Below are 24,342 nucleotides of genomic sequence, written 5' to 3'. Positions count from 1 at the left end.
AGGCAACAAAGCCAGCATTGATTCATACAGACCACTCACAGTGATGTCAGGGGTGTATAGATTCGTGTTGTAAGCGATAAAATTAGAAATTCAAGCATGGATGGAAGAAAATGAAATCCTTGGGGAAATGCAGAATGGATATAGACAACACAGGCGCTTGGATGATAATTTGTTCCTGATAAAGTGCATTGAAGTTGCGAAAGCTCGGAATAGATCCTTATGGATTACGTTTTGGGACATTACAGGGGCATATCACAGCGTAAACAGAGAACGGCTGTGGAAGATGCTGGAACTCCAGGGCTTAGATGAGGAGTTAGTACAGTTTTTTATAGCTGTCAATACAGATAATAGAATGCACCTCACATGGGAAGGGCATAAATGCGCACAGCAGGTCAACAACCATCGAGGACTGAAATAGGGATGCCCTTTGAGCCCGGTTTTGTTTATGCTTTACATGGCAGGGTTAGAAAAGAAACTCAAAGAAAGTCAATTGGGGTTCAACCTAACGCATATGGGGCAAGGATAAGTGTTACAACAGCGTATTCTTGGAACGTTATACGCAGACGACATTGTTCTTTTAGCTGATAACCATAGCGATATGCAACGTCTCTTAATATTTTTTGTCAGGAAGCCACAGACCTCGTGTTAAATTTTAACTTTGAAAAATCGGGAATAATGATTTTCAATGACACTAACACTGACGCAGGGCCAATCCAGCACGGCGAATTCCCTAGAGTCAAGGAATGTAAATATATGGGTGGGGATAAACGAAGGGAACACCAACGTGAGAACTCACGAGGAGCAAGTTAAGAATAAAGAAAAGATAAATGCAGCTATAAGGAAGAATAGGGCTCTGTGGGGGTGCAACAAATATGAAGTAGTGAGAGGAATGTGGAAAGGAGTGAGGGTTCCGGCCCTCACATTTGTGAATTCAGTACACTAAAAGCTCGTTAATTCGAACTCGAAGGGGACCATAATAAAATTGTTCGAATTAAGCGGAGTTCGAATTAGCGGGCAAGCAATAGAATGAATGGGAATCGCGCCTTACTGCACGGGAAGAACACAAAGAAGCCACCTATAGACTCGTTACAGCGAATTAGGCGCTACTACACGTTTGTGGCAGGTGATTTCGTAAATAATGTTTCGTAAATAATTATGGCATGCGCCGTAGCACTGGCGCCGGTGGCGCGGCGCCCTCTGTAGAAACGAAATAAGCTGTTGCAGGAGCGTAGCGCGCGCCACGCTGTTGTTTTTCGGTTTCGTTGTTTCGTATCTCTAGTAAATTTGGTTTGGTTTGGATCTGTAACGCATTGAAATCACTCTGGGCTGACTTCTCCTGCGAGGAGCAATGGAAATCAGGGGATCATAGTTCGAATTTGCCGTTCTGGATACCGACGCGTTCGAATTATCGGGAATTTCGCATTAAAATATACAGGGCTGTGCCGAGACAACGGCGTGATTTCTGATTAACAGGAAGTTCGAATTAACCGAGTTCGAATTAACGAGGTTTTACTGTACTATGCTTAAAATCAGACCCTCTAGCAAGCCTTGAAGTGAACCAGAGAACAGTACGCCGTGTGACCTTACGGGCGAATGGTAAAATACCCAACGAAGGAGTGCAGGGTGATATGGGCTGGGAGTCATTTAAAGTTCCAGAAGTTCAGAGTAAAATTTGCTTTGAGGGGAGGTTTAGGGCAATAGATCAACGTAGGTGGACAGCTAAAGTTTTTAGGTACCTATACATAAAAAGCGTGGACACGCAGTGGCTCAGGAAGACTAGAAGGCTAACGATGAAATACGGAAAGAACAGGGCAGAATAAAAGACAGCCGAGGTATCCAAAAAAGAAGCAGGGCATATAGAAACGAACAAATGGAAAGAAAAAAATGAAAGCCAGAACGTCGTTATAGATGTACAGGGCAGAAAAATTGAACATCAGAAAGGAAATTTTCCACTATAATTCCAGGGGCAGGGCTTTGCTTTTTGAGTCTAGAGCAGGTTGCTGGAGAACCAAGAGCTTTGTGGGGAAGTATGCACAAAATGATGGGGTATGCGTGGTCTGCGGAAAAGGAACAGGAACTACGCGGCACATATTGTTGGAATGCGGGTGTATACCCATCCAAATCTACATGAGGGAAATATTCGGCTTCCAGAAGCCCTAGGATTTAAGGGTAGCACAGAGGAAGTTAACTTCAAGGCTGTAGAGGTGACGAAAAGAAGATTAGAATGCTGGGGGACGAAAAGCAGAAGGGAGAATATTTCCTAGGACAGCTGCCATGTAACACAAAAAATAAGCATTTTGTGCCTGCCCTAAGATCAGCGCTAGTATTAAATAAAGAGTATTAGCTTTTTTGGTAAGACGACACATCATTACAAAGTCACAAAGGGGATACCACTAGCAATCATCAATCACCATCAGCCACATGTGCGCTTCCGTCGAAGTAAGTGAAGTGTGCGGGGGAGGTAGGTTTCCGTGGAGGAGGAGGTAATGACGAGTTATGTCCCTGTACGAGACAAGGATCGAGTGGGACACTTCGGGGATGCCGTGTGTAGGCGTTAAATAAACGGGAGCCCGGGATATCAAAGCTTGGGCCTGTTGGTGTGTTGTCTAATTAGCACCTGCACCGGCGTAGGCCCGAGTCCATAGCAGCATCACGGGGCGCGCAGGGGTATTTTCTGAATAAGAACAGTGAGGGCAAGAACGGAAATTACGCCCTTTACATCATTTCGAACGGCAGTTTGGGAGTCAGATGAAATTAACAGGGGGGGGGGGGGGGGGGGCGCTAGGTAACTGGGTAAGGGCAAGGGCAAGACCGCTTCCTCCGCAGTTACCGAAAAGGGGGTGGCAATTGTAGCTGAGACCTGAGGGGATGTTGCAGAAGCGCCTATTACTCCGAGTGGGAAGGCAGGACGGGTAGGTTAGCCGTATACGTAGAGCGTGTGCTCAGTGGGAAGGTAGCGGGTGAGGTGTGCTTGGGCGCGGTCTAGGAGACGTCCGTGGTGGTAGGTTGGGTGCATGTTTCGCGGGATAGCCTTAATGTGGAGATGGGCACGAAGGAGCGGGGGGCTGGAGGATATAGTGGCAAGGAAAGGGGGGGGGGGGGGGGTTGGCATGGATGCGCTCATGCATCTGCCAACTAGCCATGGTCTGGGAAAGAAGAAGAAAATAACTTTATTTTCACAAGGATCCTTTAGTCCTGAGCTCCCGGGATAGCCGACAGGGCCTTCTCTGCGCGTTCAATAAGTGTCCTTTGCACTTCCGCGCTAGAGTCGGCCAGCCTCCTTTCCCATGAAGTGGGGGTTTGATAGAGTGTGATAAATGCTAGGGTAGTCCTCGCAGTTAGGACACTTGGGGGTACCCGGTAATCGTTGGAATCTGTGTGTTAGGTGTACAGTAGGTAGTGTGTTTGTCTGAATTTTCCTTAGTAGAGCGGATTCCCAGCGAGTGAGTGTTTTGTGTGGCGTTGGGTGCTTTTGTCTGTTTTGACGGGCTGTCCGTAGCAGATCTCTGGTGTCAACTGGTTCTTGAGGTCCTGGTTGCGTCCTACGTTCCTTTGAATGTGGAAGTGCATGCTCAGGCGCCCGGTGGTTTAACGCACGGGCGAGTGCGTGTGCGCTCTCATTTCCTGGCATGCCTTCGTGCCCAGGTACCCAGATTACCTTGTAGCACTTCTGACTTGAAGCGAGGTCCTTGTTGAGTATGTTGGCGGTATTCCTGTGCATTCGGTTGCAGAGAAGTTGTCGGCATGCAGCCTGAGAGTCGGTGTAGATGTACACTGTACCCGTGTCTGGTACAGAACGGCAAGAGTGCTCTATAGCACGCGCGATTGCCCTTGTTTCCATATTGGCGGTTGCGTTGAGGTCAAGTTCTGTGCCTGCTGTGATGAGGGCATGACTTCCGTCTACGACAACGGTGAAACCCGTCCCATCTAGGAAGCTGGCGTCAGTGTAGTAGAGTTCGGGTTGTGGCTCGGTCCTGTTGATCTGCTTCAGGATCGCCTTAACACGAAGGGTTCGTCTTTCCTTGTTCCTCTCCGGATGCATATCAGGCGCATGAGCTGGGCCAGGTGACGGGCTTTGGTGAGTTTGTCTGTGGTATTATGTATTCCAAGCGCGATGAGACGTTCGGTGAGGGCGTGTGGCAGCAGTAGAAGCACGGAGCGATAGTCTCTTGGAAGAAACGCATCGAGGGAGGTGCTTTTAGAATAGGTGAGCAGTGCATATGGGAGGGGATAGCAAAAACGGCTGACCGACAATCACTACACAAGTTGCAACCATTTTAATTCGGTGAGGCCATCTCTCCGAGACGCCTACGGTTAATGACACCGATAGATTGCGTGGTGTGGGTGCGGAGATGTATAATGGTTGTGATGCTTGTGTTGGCTTGGAAACGTATGCCTACGAGTCGAAGCTGGAAGACCCGGGTGATTGGTGGTTCGTCCAGCATAATCTGAATGGAGGTTAGGGGAGTGAATCTGACCCGGAGTGATGGAAGAAGTAAGAATTCTGTCTCAGTGGTCGAGCAAATCAATTCTGCTAGCGCCGCAAGAAGGAAACGGTGGAAACCCCCCGCAGAGTGTGTGGCTTCTGTGTGGGCGTCGCTACCTCGCGTGCCGCATAGCGTGATGTCATCTGCGTATATTGTGGGGTGGAGGGAAGGTATAGTTTTTAGAGCATGGCGAAACTCAGTAGGAGGGGGGAAAGAATGGCCTCATGTGGATTGCCTCTGTTAGGCATGTTGAAAGCGTTCGAGCTGAATCAAGCCTTGCTGAACCTAATGTTGAAAGTGTTCGATATATGGTGTCCAGTTGGAGAGTGGCGGTGTGATAGGAGAGTAAATTCCGTAGGTAGGTGTATGTGTGAGCCAACAGGGGTAGTGTGTTAACGGAGCTAAGAATGGCGGATTGCCTTGCCTGATCAAATGCCTTATGGAGATCTAACGCGGGAATTGCCACATAGTCTCTGGCGGGAGGGTGTTGTAGAAAGTCATGTGGATTTGAAGAAGGGCGTTCTTTGCACCCTGGGCGGAAGACTATGAAATTTGGCGGGAGAAAGAGTGTTCAACAAGGTGTGCGGATAGTCTATTTGTGGATGTCGTGGTCCAAAAGTTTTCCCAGATAGGAGAAGAGCGAGATGTGTCGGAGATTGTTCAGGGCGAGAGGATTGGCAGGTTGGGGAATGAGAGTGGCATCAGTGTTTCCAACTCCGAGGTATCGTGCCGGCGTTCCGGTGTACATTGAAGAGTCGGGTGAGGTGGTCTCTAAATGTGTCATACTGATGGCGAATAATTTTATTAGAGATTCTGTCCCGGTCGGGAGCTGTTTGCCGGCGCAGGGCGAGCAGGGTTGCCTCTACTTCCTCTCGCGTAGTTTCACCCCCTAGCTCCGAATCGGGAGTGCTGGTGTAGAAAGAAGGAATAGATTCAGGAGATGGTTTAGGAATGTTGGAATGTAGTTCATTTGAAGGTGATGAAGGATGGCCTCTTCAGAAAGGTTTAAAGCTTGAAGAAGCGGGGTTATATTATACGTCTGTGTAGGAGCGTTGGAGATTTTGTGGAATCGAGGAGATGGCGGAGTAACGCCCATGTGCGACGCATGGAGAGCCTGCCTCTCATATTGTTGAACAGTTGGATCCAGCAGGTTCTGGCCAGATAGGTTGCATGTTTGGCGATCTCCTGCCTAAGCAAATTTACCTTGCGGTGGAGGCGATGGCGGTGTTTGCGCACATCCAGGGTACGAAGGATAGGAATTATGAGCGACGATCTCTTTACAGTACGTAAACGAATTAACCTCCAGGCTTTAAATGTCTTAACGGTGGTGGCGCCTCCTCGGAATTCATAGCCTATCGCCTTCTGAGGCAGCGCATTAATGTGGCCTGTGCGGAGATGCCCGAAAGCTGAATTTTAGAGACGCACGTTTGCGTCCGTCGCAGGAATCGCGGATGGAGCCGAAGATCCGTGGTTGCGTGCAGCCCCAGTAGCGAGCGCGCAGCCTGCCTCCTGCCAGCAGCAGCAGCCATGGCCGCCGCAGGAGACGACCTGGAGGGCGGGCTAACTAGCGGCGGACGCTTGCCTCGCCCCGCGAACCGGCCGCAGTCGATGCCACCCATCGCGCACTGCGTGGCCTTCTGCGGAGCGTTCGGACTCGTGTTCGCCGTGAGCGGGGCCGTGCTACTCTCCAGCGGGTTGCCTTACCGGAGGCTCCAGCTGCGCATCATCTCTGCCTGCATGCTCGCCCTGGGCGTCGTGCTGCTCACGTGCGCCGTCGTGCTCACGCTCACCTGGCGCCGCCAGAGAACCACCGCGGCTCGGCGCCAATGCCGTCGGCAGCATCGCTCGGCAGCGCTCGTCATCCGCGTGCCCACGGTCAGCGCCTACATGTACGCCTCTGACACGGTGGTTCAGGGGGCAGCCTCGACGGAGACAGTGTCGCCGGCCTCCCCACTACCCCCGCCGCCGTCGTACGACGACGTGGTGCATCCGCCACCGTCCTACGCGAGCGTGATGATGCTCAAGGAGCTGGAAAAGGCCGCCCAGGCGCGTCGGCAGGCGGCCCAAGCGCAGCGCAGGGGCTCGGCACCGCCGGCTTCGCGTGCTCCCGCTTTGCCCGTGCAAATGTGACCTGGCCCTCGGGTCCCGGGACTCCGACTCGCTGTGAGGGACATCTGTGCACGCAGGAGCTGGTTCTCCTCCGCACCTCATCCGGAGCCCGAATAAATACCGCGCGCTCTCCTCTTCTACCCCCGCTCTCATGCTGATGTGACTAGGTACATCTCCACGGGCGGGTCTCTTGTACTGTGTGTGTCTGCATGTCGGGAGCTGTCCGCGTACGTCGTGAACCGCGGTGGTCTGATACCTGCAGGATTGGCAAAAAGCTTTCAAAGTATGGCTCCACTCTCCCCACTAACGAAGTCCATAAGTCGCTCCTTGCATCAGTAAGCTTCCACATAAGCATGGATGCCTGAAGGAGACAGAGCGACATGCGCCCTGGAGGAAACAAAAGCCGAGCAGGCTGGGGAGCTTCTCACACGTCCTTAAAATTTAATTCTAATACCCCTGTCACGCGGGCACTTTCAATCGCGATTGAGTCGATCCGGATCGAGCTCAATCCGGATCGGGCGCATGCTACCTGGCAGTTTCAATCGCGATCGAGCTCGATCCCGCTCGAACTCAATCCTGGTTTCTCAAGCGCGATCGAGGCTTCCAAGCGCGATCGAACGAAAGCGGCGATACTCTCGTCCTCGCTCAGTAATGACACAGAAGGTGAAAACTTCAACTAACGCCACAAACTGTGTCAAATAACTTGACCCAAATAAGCGTGAGGTAACATTTGCATAGTTACGTATACTTACGACCGCGAGAAGTTACGAGAAGCCGGCCGCAAGTACAATGTTAGCGCCATCTAGCGTACACGAGTGCAACCGGTGCAACTTTTCGATCGCAATTGAAACGGGCCGTGTAGCAGCGGCAGTGCGTCGAGCGCGTTCGAAAACTCGATCGCGATTCACTTCAATCGCGATTGAAAGTGCCCGTGTGACAGGGGTATAAGGCGGCAAAGCGTAACCATTACGAGAGCAAAGATACCATGTCTTGTACGAGATAGATACCCCACGGCTCGCCTGTACCATCTGTAGCATTCTCAAACAAAAATATTGGCTTTCACTGTCCCGTATTTCTCAATCGCGAAACGAAAGTCATTTGCGGATTATGACTGAGGACATTTTTAGCCATTTAGTGGAGTCTTTATAAACAGCGCACCGGGCGCAAGGATTATGGAACCCTTGATTGATTATTTTATTTATTTATTTATTTATTTATTTATTTATTTATTTATTTATTTATTTATTTATTTATTTATTTATTTATTTATTTATTTATTTATTTATTTATTTATTTATTTATTTATTTATTTATTTATTCAAGAAGTTCGCCAACCACTTCGGAATTTAGGGCCTCCCATTGTTTCGGCGGGTATAGAGGCGAATGACATTTATGAGCTCTATCGGAACTTTTTTAAGAAATTACAGTTCTCGGCAGAAAGTAAAAACCGCACTGCGTTTTTTGGGTATTGATGCATGAATTAATTTATTGTTAAAACCGAAAGGAAATACCAATGGCTAAATATTTTAATGGCCTCATTATTTTATTATGGTTGCAAATAAGAGAAAAAATTGGCAATTCTGGAATTATGATTACTCCAGTGTCATTCCAGTCTCATCACCATCACATCATCATCATCGTCAGCCCGTTCGTATCCCCTGCTTGACGAAGGCCTGCCTCTCCCATGTTCCTCCAGCCATTCTTGCCGTGAGTGCCTTTGTCTTTTTTTTTTTTTTGCGAGAGATTGCCCTACGACACAAGACAAACTCAGTAGACTGCCTCTACTTGTAGTCTCATCTCTCGGTAACAGCTCTATTACCCTCAGGGCCCACCGCTTGTCAGTTCTCCGAATAAAGTACGAGTGCTCTGTTGACCGGAGTGAAGGTCATATTTAGTTTCGGCAAATGTGGTTCTCATAGCACGATTCAGTCAGTTCTTGCCTAAACAGCTTGACGATGGTCCGCCAGCGAGTGTATTATTGAAGAGAAGAAGCTGTGTTTGGCAAATAATCGATTTGGCTTCGCCATTTAAGTATTTATTTATTTATTTATTATACCTCAAATGCCCCAGTTCGGGGTGTTACATGAGGCTGTGGTACAAATTTCTTTCGATGTGGGTTTTGAACAGAACCGGGCTTGAGTGGTGCACAACGTCGGGTGGAAGATCATTCCAATCCCTTGCTGTTTGAATAAAAAACGAGCGAAGGTGGGCAGTTGTGCGGGCATGCGCAGGATAAACAGTGTTGCGGTGGCTAGTACGAGAAGAGATTCGATGTGCGGGCATGATACTGGATGCGTCAGACGATGAATGAAAGAATTTGTGAAAAAGGTTTAGTCTAGCGGCCTTGCGTCGCAATTCTAGATTCTGAAGTGGGGCTTGGCTTTTCAGATTAGTGACACTTGAGTGATATGAATAATCAGAGTAAATAAACCTTGCTGCACTATTCTGAATAGATTCCAACATTTTAGATAGATTAGATTGGTGCGGGTCCCAGACGGCGCAAGCGTATTCGAGTTTCGGGCGTACTAATGTTAGGTAGGATAAACGTTTTACAGGAGGAGGGGCAAGGCGTAAGTTTCGTCTGAGGTAGCCAAGAACAGATATTTATTATGTGGGGTGTCCAATTAAGATCGGGAGTTCTGTTTATACCTAAATACCTATAGGAGTCCACAGGGGATAACTTAGAGCCGAAAATAAAGTATGATCGAGCCGGGTAATGTTTCCTACGATGAAAAGAAACGACAGACGTTTTGTTAATGTTTAGAGTCATTAGCCAATATCTGCACCATGTTTCAATTGTTAATAGATCGTTTTGGAGAATGCAGGAGTCATTAGGGTCATAATAGGGCGATAAATGACGCAGTCATCTGCGAATAAGCGGATACTTGACGATATATTATTAGGCAGGTCGTTTATATAAATTAAGAACAGGAGGGGACCGAGGGCCGTACCCTGGGGCAGACCTGAGACTACTTGACAACGGGATGATGATGCCTGGTTGGCACAAACGAACTGTTCACGGTTTGAAAGAAAATTTTGGATCCAGTTTAAAACTGCAGGGTCAAGGTTTAAGCGCGAAAGTTTTAGAAAGAGTATAGAAACGAAAAAGGGTTAGATGTTTTGAAAGCAACAATGTGATCTAAGGTTCATTTGAATGCAACAAGCACAAGCATCCTCCGTATGACGGGACACCGGCTGCATGCACATATGCGCTGAACTTGAATCCGTTAAGGAAATCATCGTACTAGCGAACACTAAACAGAGACAAAGCTAAAAATGGCGACGAAACACACGCTAGCGTGTGTTTCGTCGCCTTTTTTAGCTTTGTCTCTGTTTAGTGTTCGCTAGTACGATAATTCCCTTAGTTAGTAACCAACTCGCCCAACCTACCGCCTTAGTTGAATCCGTTCTTGACATGATGACGGCATGTGTCTTAGAGTGAGCACTACTGGCCAGTATTGGGATGATTGCGCAATCCTGGACCTTGGTTTCATTGGGCTACTTGTGTGCCAATACGACGCATCCCTAGAAGAAGGTACCTCGCATATCACACAGGCTTGGTTTGCTTACTTGCTCCGTTAATTACTGCGTTAATAATGCTAAACAATAAACACCTTAAACATATTCGCGCGCGTGCACCAACGACCAGGCATTCCCAAATAAACTTAGAGCGCATGCTCATAACCCATCAAATTATAATCTATACTCGCCCACTACCGGCGCGGACGCCAACAATACCCAGCCCCCCACCCACACCAATCCAGAACCAAAGCTACAATATTCCGGTGACTACAAACGAACTCTTAACCCCCAATACCCTACTCTATGCAATGTAGCCCACCCTCTTACCCGCATCTTGCAAATACTGCCCCCCACCCTGGCACCTGGCATGGGGGTGTCAACAAACCCCGTCCCTTACTCCTAATCTCCAACCTACATACGAACAGTGGGTGGCACGGCTGAGCAGCTCCGACATCTCCTCCAAGCTTAGCCTGGTGGAGAGGGCCCGGGTGGCCAGCGCAGGCCAGGGTATCCGAGACTAGAAGAAACCCCCCACCAGGCGGGTGCCCAGACATCAGCACCTAAGGCTTGCCTAAATAAACTTTCTTCCTCTTCCTCCTCCTCCCAATGGCCAGAATCTGAGAGCACCCACGAAGCATATATTTTCGCCCGCAGTCACAGCTCTCCCCCGCCTTGCGCCTGTTCAACGGACGTGCCATAATGTTCACATGTCACGGGGCAATCATCAGGCTAAATCTCGTTTCAACCTAGCGCGGCGCCGGGATATCTTAGTCAATAAATAAAAAAATAACACGGTTAGCATAGTGGTTAGCGCACTTGACTGGTACTCTGGTGACCCGGATTGAAAGCCCACATGAAGCTAAATGTGTTTTTATTTATATATTTCCCCTTTACAGTGGTGGTCATTTTAGCACCATTCGTGCTGACACCGACTACGACTACGGTTACTTTTCGCATATGGTCAGACACCTAAGGCTTTCGCCGTAATATCATTACTGAATTCAAACAAGCGAATCCATCCTGAAAACCAAGCTGTCATTTTCGAAACTATTCTTTACGTTCAAAATGCTTAATTATTGCATTATGCAATGCTCAAGAACTTTTTTGCACTTGCGTATAAAAATATGGACGTATAATTTTCGTGGTTGCTTTTGAACCAAGTTTTGCAAATGTGAGCCATATTCGCGGCTCTTCGGTCGCGATATCGCTATTCAAGATAGGTACAATCCTGGCACTTCAGGGGAAATACAAAACGTTATTTAAAAGGGTTGATATGCCACGCCCCACCTTGGAAACACCTTAAAGATAACAAGCCACTATTATTTACGACAAGAATGCGTCGAATAGAGCCTTATTAGAGAGAGCATTTTACAATAAAAAAAATCACGGGTCTCGGAAAAAACTGTGCTTGATTCCTCTGTCACAGGAATAGGTAAAATACGAAAGTGAAATGTGCAGCGAAATCTGCAGCTGAGCATGATTTGCGGGTCCTAGGCTGTCTTGCGGGTGGGCTTGTCGAGCGACATCCTGTTGGCGGGTGGCTTCGGCAAAGGTGTACTGGCGTCATTTCCGTGACGGATATGACGTCAGTGAAGTCTTGGTGTATTCTGGCATAAAACACTTTTGTGGTAAAATATAAAACCAGAAAACAAACAACGCGAGGTATAACGTACTCTTTAATACTAAAGGTTGCTTCCCCGCAAGAAGACCCTGTGTGCAGGGGTGCACCCTTTACAGGCCGCTTGCTTTGTTGTAATGGAGTCACTTCTGCGACGGATAGGACGTCACCGAAACCTTGGTGTATCCGGGAATAAAACATTTTCGTGTTAAAATACTGGCATTGCTCAGGATAGAACCCGAAGCGGGGGTCCATTCCAAAACCTACGACTCTCCCCTGGGCTACTGAGGCAGAACACCGGCGCCTTTTTAGCAGTTGCATAAAATAATAGAAGGGGCGTTGCAAGCGAAGCAGTAGATGGCGCTGGGTGCGCACAGGAAATGCCGGGACTAGGGAACGGAATCTCGCCCTCCGCTCATGCGGTAGTTCACTTGTAGCGAGCGTTATATTGAACATGGGGACCATAAAGTACGCGATGGTTTCCGAACAAGCGTGCGAAACGTGGGTCGGAACGCCATCCAGTTTCCCAGCCGATGTAATTCAAACATTTTAAGCCGATTTAGCACACCATTATAGGTGGTAGTTATGGGGCCCATGGGTGGCTCTATCTCTACAGAGACGGGCGGGGGAGTTTCCAGAATGAAGTCACCCGACAACTCACTTAAAACATGCGCAAAACAGGTAGTCTTTTACGATAGTCAGTAAATATTCTGTAGGCAGATTATTTATAGGGATTATATATTATATATATATGTAAAGGTATTTTACGTCGGGGGATTTTACAAATTTTCACATTTCCTTCTATTTTCTTTAGGCTCCGCTCCTGATTGATTCATTGCAGGGTTTAATGCGTCGACGCAACGCAGGCGATGAGGTGCGCCGTAGTGGAGATCGCCTGATTCATTCTGACCACCTGGGGATCTTTAACGTGCGCTGAAATGTAGTTACCACGGGGGTTTTTGCATTTCGCCTTCGTCAGAAAAGCGACTGCCGCGGCCGGGAATCTAACTTGCGCCCTCGTGCTCAGCGGCAAAAAGCCTTAGCCACTGAGCCACCGTGGCACGGGTAGGCTTCGTTCCTAAGGGACAAAAACATTTGTATAGTTTCTGTTGCGAACTTTCATGCCTTTTCCAACCTGCCTAATAGCATCCATAGTGCTTAGTTTTTTTTTCCCTTGTACACGTTCAGGAGACAAGGTAATGGCTTTTTTTCATTTTTGGCAGCAGATTATCACGAGTAATTCATGGCTTATTAGCACGTTTTGTATGCGAGGTAATTATACTGGGAAAATATATTTATACTAAGTGTTTCAATGTAACCATCAGTGCGTACCACTTTTTTTTTTTTTTGCAATCATGGTGCTCACTCATTTCAACATATTGTGGAAGACAGAGCTTCATGAGATAAAGTGGTATAATAACCCTAATTTTGAAAAGTAACCTCTCTGAAATTACTGTGCACACTTTCGTAATTACGTGGGGACAACTGGCCATGGACACAGTCATTGCCCATGATTCCTGGAATGACGTTAACATGTCTGTTTAAGGCGAAATGCAAAAACTCCCGTGTGTTCGAGATTTCGGCGCACGTAAAGATCGCCGAGTGGTCGAAATTAATCTGGAGCCCTCCACTACGGCACGCCTCATCGCCTGCGTTGGGTCGGCGCGTTAAACCCTACAATCAATCAAATCACATGTTTGATTATTGTTTTCGGGTTTTCAAACAGCATATCTAGAGCGGAAGCTTGTTATTTTCCCTTTCTTCTGGGTTCATTCCCAAACTGAAGGTGGTCATTTGCCAGAACCAGTTCATGAAAGCTTAACGAGAGAGCATACAGATGAAACAACATATATCTGGGATTTATCATTTACTTACAGAATATTGAAATGACTTGATAGTATATAAGCGTTGCTGAAAGGAGAAAGAAAGTCAGATATGGACTCAAAAACCTCGGTGCTATTATGGGGGGGGGGGGGGGGGCAATAAAGAGAAACAACAGTTGTAACTAGACAATCGCTTACCTAGCCATTGTGCCATACCGATTCTGCGTGTCTGAACAGCATTATCAGCGCTGTCACTGTCACTATATTACAGGGTAGAGACAACGGGAACAATAACGCCCTGTGTGCCTATCACTTAGATACCCTTCAATCCATGCAAGAAAATTTCTGTATCGCGTATAAAAATATGAAGACAGGAATTTGTTTTACTGATAATGCTGGGAGTAACACGTTCAACAAACAACAGCTCTCCTCTGTGCCCGCACGGCGCTTTGTTACAAGGCCAGATACGCCAGAAGGCGTACCACGATGGTGAAGGGTAAAGTAACTCGTTTTAAGGTCATACTCGCGTTATCGCGTTGAGGTTCCGATAGTTTGGCAAGTGAAATGAGCTCGCTAGGCACATTTTTGATGAAGTTACATCGAAAAGCCGAAATATAAACACAGTCGCCGTACCTTCCAGAACGCGTTTGGACAGAGCTGAGCGAATTTTCACATTTTCTTCAAGAAATCTGCCATCTAAGTTCTAATCCTTTCGCATTCCTCTTTCATAAATGTTTAGAGCACCTTTGTAACAAATTTGAGCCTCGTAGCACGAATAGTTGCACAGTTAAAAATGTTTTCTTTTTCTTCGGCGCGGGGCGCCCGCCGCTCTTAGTAACCTGCAAGCAAAACAAACACAGCTAACTTCCTCGACAAGGTGACCATTTTAAGTCCATACTCGCGTCATCGCCTTGCTGTTCCGATAGTTTGGCAAGTGAAATCAGCTCTCTAGGCGCATTTTTGATTAAGTTACAGCGAAAATCCAAAATATAAACACAGTCGCCGTAACTTCGAGAACTTTCCATTCATGGCGGACGCGTTTGGACAGAGCTGAGCGAGCTCAGCTTCTCTTCACCAGCTTTTCTTTGGCCAGCTGAGCTTCCAACTAGCCAATTTTTCGTAGCTATACACTTGAGCATGGCAGTAGCTTACCTTGCCAAATTAACGCCCAGACGATAGTGAATCTCATCAGTAAGCCAGCGTGTCAGCCTACTCCTTCAGAACCGAGCGTGTTAGAAGCGGAAGCCCCAAACGCTGGCTCAGTATCACTGTAAGCGTGCGCGACAACGCCGTCGACGGAAAATTATCTCGCTCTCTCGCTATTTCTATGCCCAACCCATGCAGGTACAGAGTTCTGCCATGCTCCAGAAGTATCCATCATCTCGGATACCTAAAGGGCTACACTAGGAAGGTTCAACCATGCTAGAGACATCAACAGCACTCCCTCTCCAGAGAAGTAACTGACCACCCTAGTTGGCCACCACCTCCCATGAATAACCAACTCACCTCTGGGCCCTCAGCTGCTGTAGAGCCCCTGTCCACGGCGGCGCTCAGATCAGCGACACAGCACAGGGTGCTAAGAATCTCTGGGTCCTGGACCGGCCGCCATTGGAACTTGACCCTGGCAACTTTTAACACACGCACTCTGTCTAGCGAGGGAAGCTTCGCTTACTACTACTGCTCAGCTGTAATACTACTTGTAGAGGAGCTCTCTTACATTCAGCGCGATATTGTAGGGTTAAGCGAAGTTAGAAAGACAGGAGAAGTTTTCATGGAGCTTACTGGCGGGCATCTTCTGTGCTACAGTGGACCCCAAGAGAAGAAATTAAGAACACGGGGTGGGATTTGTAATCCACAGAGAAATACCAGGAAACGTAGAGGAGTTTTCAGCATTAGCGGGAAAGTCGCGGCTTTTGTGATCGGCTAAATACGTGATACAGGTTAAAGATACTACAGGCCTATGCGCCAACAACCAGCTATGAAGATGAAGTCTTAGATTGCTACTACGAGGACGTCAACTCAGCAGTGAAGAATGCAACGACGCAGTTAACGAGTGTGGTGGGAGACTTTAACGCAAAGGTCGGTAAGAAGCAAATGGGAGAAAGGTCAGTGGGAAACTTCAGAATAGGCAATCGCAACAGTCGACAAGATACACTGGTGGGATTTGCAGACAGATGAATAACTGAATAACCCGACGTTGATGAACACATTCTTCTACAAATAAAAGAATAGGAAATGAACATGGGAAAGTCCCGTTAGCACAACCAAAAACGACATTGACATAGTGACAACCAGTAGAGGTGCTAAGTACGATTCGGAGCAGCGATCACAGGATGGTTAAATGAAAGCTGAGGCTGGATCTCAGAAGAGAAAGAACGAAACTCGTGAAAACTAAGAAACCCCGCATGGAATCAGTCAGAGGCAGATCGCCGAAGTTTAAAATAACCCCAAAACCAATTCTCGCTTTTGAGCAAGCAGAACGAGGTCAGTGTAGACAGGCTAAATGACAACTTAATATCGGCACTCCGTGAATCAGCAGCTGTGGGAATCAGCTTGGGGAGACGCAGCATGTAGAGAACAAACTGGAAAACTAACTGAGAAAACAAAGGAACTAATTGCCAAACGCAAGAACATGAAACAGTGAAGTACGATGGATCGGATTGAATTGGCCGAGCTGTCAAAACTGATTAACAGAAATAAAACAAAGGACATTCGTGCATATACAATGTCAGTGATCGAGGAAACGCTGCAAATAGGGGAGGCTTGAAAGCAACCAAGAGAATCCTAGCCATCGGCAAAGACAGGATGTAGGCACTCAGAGTCGAGCAGGAAAACGTTACGCACAACTTGGGCGAGATAATTAAGATAGCAGAACGATTCTACACCAGGCTATATTCCAGGGCAAACTACTAAGAATACAAGCTTAACTTGCGATGTTTTACTAGTAACTAAAGAGGAAGTTAAAAAGGCTCCAAAGGCATGAAAATAGGAAAAGCGGCAGGTGACGACGGCATAACCATAAATCTTTTGAAGGAGGGAGGAGATATTGTACTAGAAAAAAAAAACTCGCTATACTATTTTCAGAATGCTTGAAGACTCAAAAATGCCATAGCATGGAAAAACACCAACGTTATTCTGATTCATAAGAATGGAGATCTCAAGGACCTCAAGAATTAGAAATCCATCAGCCTACTCTCAGTTGTTTACAAGCTGTTTACCAAAGTTATAGTTAGCCACATAGGTGACCGCCTGGATTCTCTTCAACCCAGAGAACAGGTTGGGTTTAGGAAAGGGTACTCATCCATGGATCACATCCATGTCGTCAACCATGTGATAGAAATATCCGCACAGTACACTAAGCCCCTTTACATTGCATTTATAGATCATGAGAAAGCGTTTGATTCCGTACTCACCGCAGCCGTGATAGAAGCACTAAAAGACCAGGGAATAGAGGAGACCTACATAATACTTCTAAAATACATATACAAGGGATGCACGGGCAGAATATAAACCTCCACAAGCAAAGTGATAAATTCCCTATCCTAAAGGGAGTAAAAGAGGTTGATACCACCTCACCAAAACTATTCCCAACATGTCTGGAGCGGGTATTTAGAAAGCTTGACTGGGAAAACATAGGATCAAGGATATATGGGGAATACTTGAGCCATTTGAGGTTTACAGACGACATAGTTTTGTGAGTGAGAATGCAGAACACATGCAAACAATGCACGATGAACTAAAATGAGAAATCACGGCCGTGGGACTCAAAATAAATATGAATAAATCTAAATTAATGAGGAATAAGCATGGCAAAAACATCTTCTTCACCTTAGGAAACGAAAAGCTAGAAGTAATACAATCTACCTCGCTCAAAAGTCTGGTCTGCGATTTGGCCCCACAATGTTACACGAGTACATCGTCGTGGAGCTGAACCATAAGATTATCTGAGAGTGTAGGGCCCTATATATTAACCGCATTTTCGTATGCCGCCAAAGTGTGACACATGAAGCAGTACAGACGGACTGACGGTGATCCTTGTTGAGTAGAGTTCGCACAGAAATCCTACGCATTTAAAAAAATTAGGTAGCGTTGTAGCTCTGTGTTCAAGATTCAGGGATAGCCCCGTTTTCGGAGTAAAATGGGTAACAATGTGAAATATGGTGACGCGTGACTCAGTCTCCGTATCTGTATTCAAGTTGCAGCTCTGTATTAAAGATTTAGGGTTAGCTCCTCTTCGTAGGAATATAGGCAACATGAAATATGGTGACAGGTGGATCTCTCTCTCCCTCCCTCCCTCCCTCCCTCCCTCCCTCCCTCCCTCTCTCTCTCTCTCTCTCTCTCTCTCTCTCTCTCTCTCTCTCTCTCTCTCTCTCTCTCTCTCTCTCTCTCTCCATCTCTCTCTCTCTGTCTCTCTCTCTCTCCCCTCACGCACACACGTGCACACACACGTGCACACACACGCACACCCACGCACACGCACGCACATACACACACACACGTGCATGCACACGCACACACACGCACGCACACACGCACCCAAGCACACATACAAACGCACACGCACACGCGCACACGCACACACACGTGCACACACACACGCACGCACACACACACACACGCACACACACGTGCACGCACACACACGCACACGCACAAGCACACACACGTGCACACACACACGCACACACACACGTGCACGCGCGCACACACACACGTGCGCACACACGTGCACACACACGTGCACGCACACGCACACACACGCACCCAAGCACACATACAAACGCACACGCACACGCGCACACGCACACACACGTGCACACACTCACGCACGCACACACACGCACACGCACACACACGTGCACACACATGTGCACACACACGCACACACACGTGCACGCGCGCACACACACACGTGCGTACACACATGCACACGCACACACACATACACGTGCACGCGCCCACACACACGCACACGCACATGCACACGCACACACACACGTGCACGCGCACACACACACGCACCGGGAGGGGGTTTCACACCACCGAATCGGGCTCCAAAAACACGCACGCTCACATACGCACGCTCATATACACACGCTCACATACACACGCGGGCACGCACAGACGCACACGCACGCACGCGCCAATCTTCCCACGCCGAAGAATTCTTTTCATATACCACATTTCGCGACATTCCCGTTCCAAAGTGCCCGAGAAGCCTGTGACGCAGAACCTTCATCGCACCAACCGCATCGCCACGCGCCTAACGTGCGTTCCTTCCGTGAAGCAACCATCACCCGCGCCATTCATCGGCGCATCTGCGGGCTTTTGGAATTTTATGTTTGGGAGTTTATTTTCCAAAGCTATTGCATGAGATGGGAAATATGGCGGCGCTAGAGGCTCCGACTTTGTGAGGGACCGGGGGTCATCCAGAATGTACACGAAATCGGATATACCGGAACGACGGGCATACGTTGCCCACCGGCTTATGAAGCCCGAGGAATGCACACTCGACAGCAAAACGCTTGATACGAACGAACTCCCGAAAGCCTTCTGGATCATGGGTTTTTTGAAGGAAAAAATGACAAATTACTGCCCGCTTGGGAATAATAAATAGACATTTGTTGTGTGCGGACAATGTTTATTGAAAGGAGGCGAGGTCAGTGCAAGATATAAATCTTTAGCCCGCTACTCCTAATTGGGAAAAGGGGGCGAAGGAGAAACAAAGAAAACAGGGGGATGAATATAGGAAGGCATGACAGGTGACTACGGAAGCAACCGATGCGTTACACGCACAAGGCACGCTTAGCAAGGAAAGAGGAACAAAAATAACCGGCCACAGTCTAATAGAGAGCCCACGAATAAGTGATGACATTGAGCAGGAGCATTTTTATTACCGTCACTGCGTACAGAGGCCCGACATAACCCGGAAATGGCGGTTTCTGGATGAAGATATCTGTAGTTCTCAACATTCTCCCGAAGTGACATTCCCATTGAACAATATTGCGCTGCTTTATCAATAATATCTCCGTTCCCGCTTCGACCTACCACCGTCAATTGTACTTTAATTTGTACATTTTATTTGTACGTCCCAAAAAGCCCCACAGCGCTGCGATATGTGCAAACAAACAAATAATTAAATACCGGTTGAAATAGTAAAATGATGACGGACGTCTTTTCGTTCCACCCACTCCAGAGGGTTGCCAGAACAACTTGTATACCGGGCGCATTCACGTTTCCTAACCTTCTTTGTATTTCTAATGCCCGACCTCTACAGCATTAGCGTTAGTATTCGGTAATAAATCAGCAGCAGCTTCCCCGAAACGTCCAATATAGAGTAAAATATTTTGCATTCCTGATTATGCCAACTGCTTCTTCGAATTCGGGCCCACTCTTCGGAATAAAAAGAAATCAGCACAGAACGGTGCTGCTTGGGACGGATCACAACGCGCCGCCTTGACGTATGACGCGAAGCACCTTGTTGGGGCCCTATTCTCGACTGCACAAATTCGCAGGGAATTCGCCATGTTTTCTGCGTAAGCACGACGTAAGCAATCAGTGACGTGCTGCACCTATAGCTATGACGACATGTAGTGTAATTTGATGCTTCACTCAATAAGATCCCAACCACGGTATCAAATATTGCGCATAAGAGATATAAAAACACTTGGCATGTAGTATAAAAACTAACACAGTAGCTGAGGCTGGCAAGAGAAACACATTTCTGGAAATCAAAATTGTCGTCAACACCACAAGGCGATCCAGTAACGTTGATCCAAAATCGAACGAAAGGCGGATGTTGAGCTAATGAACATCCCACAATGTTTTTTACCGTATCTATTTATTTCTTTCAATCGATTTTAGTAACATAGTTGGGCCCTGTGCTTCAATGCAATCTTTGTTGCGTTATCGCCACGGGTTATCACCTTCCCGGCTGTCACCGCCGTCACGCTATCGTCTGCTGCCATGTTACTAGATTATGGCGTGATGACAAAAACGACGGCCGCGACCATCGCTTGTATGGCACATAAGAGCAGCGAAGCGCTGCGCCTGATTCAATCAGCGCTGTAATGAACCAGAGTCACTTTTCTTTGTTATTTTTTCTCTTGAGTTAAATCATGTGACCCAGCAGCTTACTAGGATGTGCGTGGACAAATGCCATGCATTGGGTTCTCTTTGTCATGAAGAGGCTTGCACTTCCCTTTTATGTTGCGGTTACGCCAAACAAATAAGTTTTGTTTTATTGCCAAACAGAAGAGCAAAATACTGCACGTTATTTGTATGCTCCGTGACTGCTGACTTGGAAACAGAAGAAACTATTATTTCTTTCGGTAGAAAACATTCTTTAAACCGCGCGTCATGCGAAACTGCGCCTGCTGCAAATTCACGGGCATTGAAAGGTCGGTGAAATTTTTTGCCCTATTTCGCGCAAAAGCAACTGCCATTTTCAAGCTGTCGCGTAACATTACGTCATTTTTACGCAGGCTGAAGTTGCTAATGTGTGACGTGATCATTCCCGTCAACTGTTCAAATTACGTCACGCCTTCTAAGCCAGTCACAGAGAGGGCGCGTTATACAAGCAGTATTGTTGTGAATAGCAAAGACAAGCGTACCTTGTCATGTCCGGCGTATTTAGCCTAGTGTTTCATTGCCGGCCAAAAATTATGCGCTTTCAGTAAAGCAAAATAACGCAAACCTTAGAACTGGTGCCCGTAAATGTCATGAAACGTCAAAATGACGAAAGCACACACAACCACTTTATCAACCGGTAGTATGTGACCGAAATTGAAAGCCTGTCAGAGAAGACTTCTGGCAAATTCACAGTTCCCTTGGAATTTGTGCAGTCGAGAATAGGGCCCTTGGCCCACCCACCGTCGCTTTCGTCCGTGGCGTTGTCCAGACGGTCGTTCACCAACGCCGCTAAGATTTCGCAAGTCTAAGCTAGGGCTCTTCCGCAATATCTGCGTGTCACGCCACGCACGTACTGCAGCCGCGATTTCCGACCATTGTCAGTATTGGGTATCGAAAGCAAAGTAGAATGCAGTTTATAAACGATACAGGATGCGTAATAAAAATTGGCTAAAACTTTCGAGGGTAAGCTGACCTAAGCCGGGACCGCTTTTATTCGCGCAGTTGCACTTAAGCCTAATTTGCCGTACACATCGCGAACACACTTCCCCACGACTAAACGACTAAACGTTGCTTCTACTGCCGCAGCAGCGTTCCAGCTACGTCTGCAATACACAGCTAAAATTCGTTGCACCATACGCACGAGGTGGGGGGTCAAATTCAGGCCACGGCGGTGAATTTTACTGAATTTAGCACACGGCACTCAGCCACGCCATAGAGACTGCAGATGTGCATTATTCCGTCATATACATGCCTGTATTCTGCTTTTCTGCCTTGTCACAGAACTAAGAGCAGCAAACTGTAGCTTACTGGACATGACGAATGAGTCCTTTAATTTATTTTTGTTTTATTTTAACATGCTCCAGACCCTTAAGAGCCCATGCAGGAGTGGTTACATTCAATTCATGTTTTCAACATAAGGACAACGTAAGTACTTACTAGGCAAGAGAAAAGAAAAAAAAGTGAGGAAATACACATTGGCAGAAGCATGACTATAGGAGGTATTCATTGGCGTCATAGAGTTTCATACTAATATTTACTAGAGGGAAATCTGGCGCCACTGTCTAGGGGAGCCGCGCTTCGGCGAGCGTTCCGTCATATGCCGGGCAGGCACGTTCCACTTGTTCTTCGCATGGCTCAAAAACAAGCTGAAAAGTTGGCTCTGGCTGCAAGAAAGCAACAATCTTACTGTAGAAGGTTCGTCAAATTTGTTTTGTTATCAGAAAATTGTACCTCCAAAAAGATTGCTTTGTCAGTGAGTATGTAGAAGCTTCATGCCCGATAAACAAGAAAAAAATGTTGCCCTTTTTTGTTGATGTTGGCTTCCAGACAAAACAGAAGCCATATGGCTAGCTAAGCCAAGTAGGCGAGGAACGTCGCTAGCGGCAATGGCGCCGCCCACGGCGACCCTCGACTGCAACGACAGATTTCCCTCTAGTATTTCTTACTATGAAACTCTATTATTGGCGTGGAATGCATGCAACCAACCATGTGTGGGCGCCGCAATATCCGTGGCCAAGCGTCTGTTGCTAAGGCGACGTTGTGCGCACGGCCCGCAGATCAGGCACCCCTCTTCTCCTCCATGCCGTCACGGCGGCCAGGCAGGCCGGGGGGCCGCGACGTGAGCTTGTGTTTTCGTGCAAGGCTTCTGCGAGTAATTCGATAGTTAGTTGTACCGCGATAGCGCTGGTTACGCGAAAAGTCATGGTTCCGCTCATGAGTGTGACAACCTTATCTGCAATTCAACCCTAGCCTTGCGCACACCTACGAGCGAGTGCGAGTTGGTCGTGGCACAAAGGTTGCAACGTGAACGCAGTGGTCCGTTTGACAGCAGGAACTGCACCATTTCCAAACTGTTGCCCAGTGAACGCAAAGTAATACCTCGACGCCAAGTACTATTGAGTGCGGCACAGTGCGATATACCTATCGCCAGACGCGTATTAAGTAGCCGCCGCAGATCAGCTGATTGCCAGCCGCCGCGCTCTAATGTCAGAGGTGAGTTGTTTTGCTGAAAGTGAAACATTTAGCCCTCGAGAAAGTCAGCGCTAAATCGGCGTGCGCGTGAAACATTTCTCAAGAGAATTTTTTTGGTTCTTGTACTCAACCCCGTATTAGAGGGCACTTACCAGTCATAAAGTCGTGGATACGGTGCGGGTGCACTTGCATCTACATCCGCTGATGTTGACGGCGTCCACCGGTAGTTTGTTCCACAGTGCAATGGCTGATGGAAATAAAGATTAGTTATGTGCGTTTATCTTGGTATTAGGTTGCCTGATAGTCTTACTGTGATTTGTTCGCGCGCGCGCGCGCGAGAGAGAGAGAGAGAGAGAGAGAGAAAACCTTTATTAGAAAAAGTTGACCACTGGTCCAAATGGACGAAAGGAATGGGGAGGGGGGGTGCAAGAGAAAATAAATGCTGGTCGTTTTCAGAAGAGTCAATAATTGGGCCAGTTCTTGAAACCTGCACTTAATTGGCGAGTTAGTGGTGATCGCAATAGGGATCGCAATAGAGTCAAGAGTTTGCGCAGGTTTGCCAGTTCGTTCGGGGGAGGACCCGCTCAAACAACCACTGCTAGACCGCTTTTAATTGAATAAAATGCTATTTCAAATAATAGTTGTGCATCAGTTTGTTGTGAATCGGGATGTGGTTGGGGTGATTTGAATGTACAGTTCGCGAAGAGTGCCTGAAGGGTGCTTGGAGGTAGTCATCTCGGGGTATTTAATTATGGTCGTGGAACAGAAGGTACAGAAACTTTAATCTATCTGGATATCATTCTGCAGTAGGCAAGAAATAGGAGGTCGGACCGTTTTCGTAGATCAGTAACATTAGTACGTAAACCGGGAGTGATTTGATTAGAGAAGATAAAACGCAAAGCCACGTTCTGTACGCGTTCAACTTTGGTGACTAAACATTTTTGATGGGGGCTCCAAAATATTTTAGCATACTCTAGGGCTGGCTTAATGAAAGACTTATAGGGGTTACGTTTAACCATTAAAGGTGCCTGATGTAGTCACCTTCATAAGAAGTTTAGCTTACCTGTAGCTTTACTACATATGTTGTCAATATGGCTTCCCCAGGATAAATTACTGGAAAACGTGACACCTAAATATTTTACCTTGTTAACCTTGACCACTTCAGATCCTTAATTTTATA

At 47.3% G+C, this 24,342-nt stretch overlaps 2 protein-coding genes across 8 annotated transcripts in view; one reads left to right on the top strand and one right to left on the bottom strand.

Annotated features, from left to right (window-relative positions):
- The window catches only part of LOC144156183 (uncharacterized), a 43,387-nt gene extending 36,651 nt beyond the window's left edge, over positions 1–6,736 (top strand). For all 7 annotated transcript variants that reach the window (XM_077688049.1, XM_077688047.1, XM_077688051.1 and 4 more), the window contains one exon: positions 5,930–6,736. In XM_077688049.1, coding sequence (XP_077544175.1) covers positions 6,015–6,617 — 603 coding nt within the window. In that variant the 5' untranslated portion in view covers positions 5,930–6,014 and the 3' untranslated portion in view covers positions 6,618–6,736. The remainder of the gene's footprint in view (positions 1–5,929) is intronic.
- LOC144156182 (uncharacterized) overlaps positions 1–23,500 on the bottom strand; it is a 121,393-nt gene extending 97,893 nt beyond the window's left edge. Inside the window, exons 1-2 of the transcript XR_013319708.1 lie at positions 23,315–23,500; positions 9,987–10,121 (exon numbers count right to left, since the gene is read on the bottom strand). The gene's annotated coding sequence lies outside the window, so the exon portion shown is untranslated. The remainder of the gene's footprint in view (positions 1–9,986; positions 10,122–23,314) is intronic.
- Positions 23,501–24,342: the final 842 nt, after the last annotated feature.

This window comes from Haemaphysalis longicornis, unplaced genomic scaffold (genome assembly GCF_048455015.1).
Source record: "Haemaphysalis longicornis isolate Haplotype H1 unplaced genomic scaffold, Haemaphysalis longicornis Haplotype H1 scaffold_1, whole genome shotgun sequence".
Lineage (NCBI taxonomy): Eukaryota > Metazoa > Arthropoda > Arachnida > Ixodida > Ixodidae > Haemaphysalis > Haemaphysalis longicornis.
The sequence above is the reverse complement of the archived record's forward strand: the minus strand, read 5'-3'. Positions and strand labels throughout refer to the sequence as shown.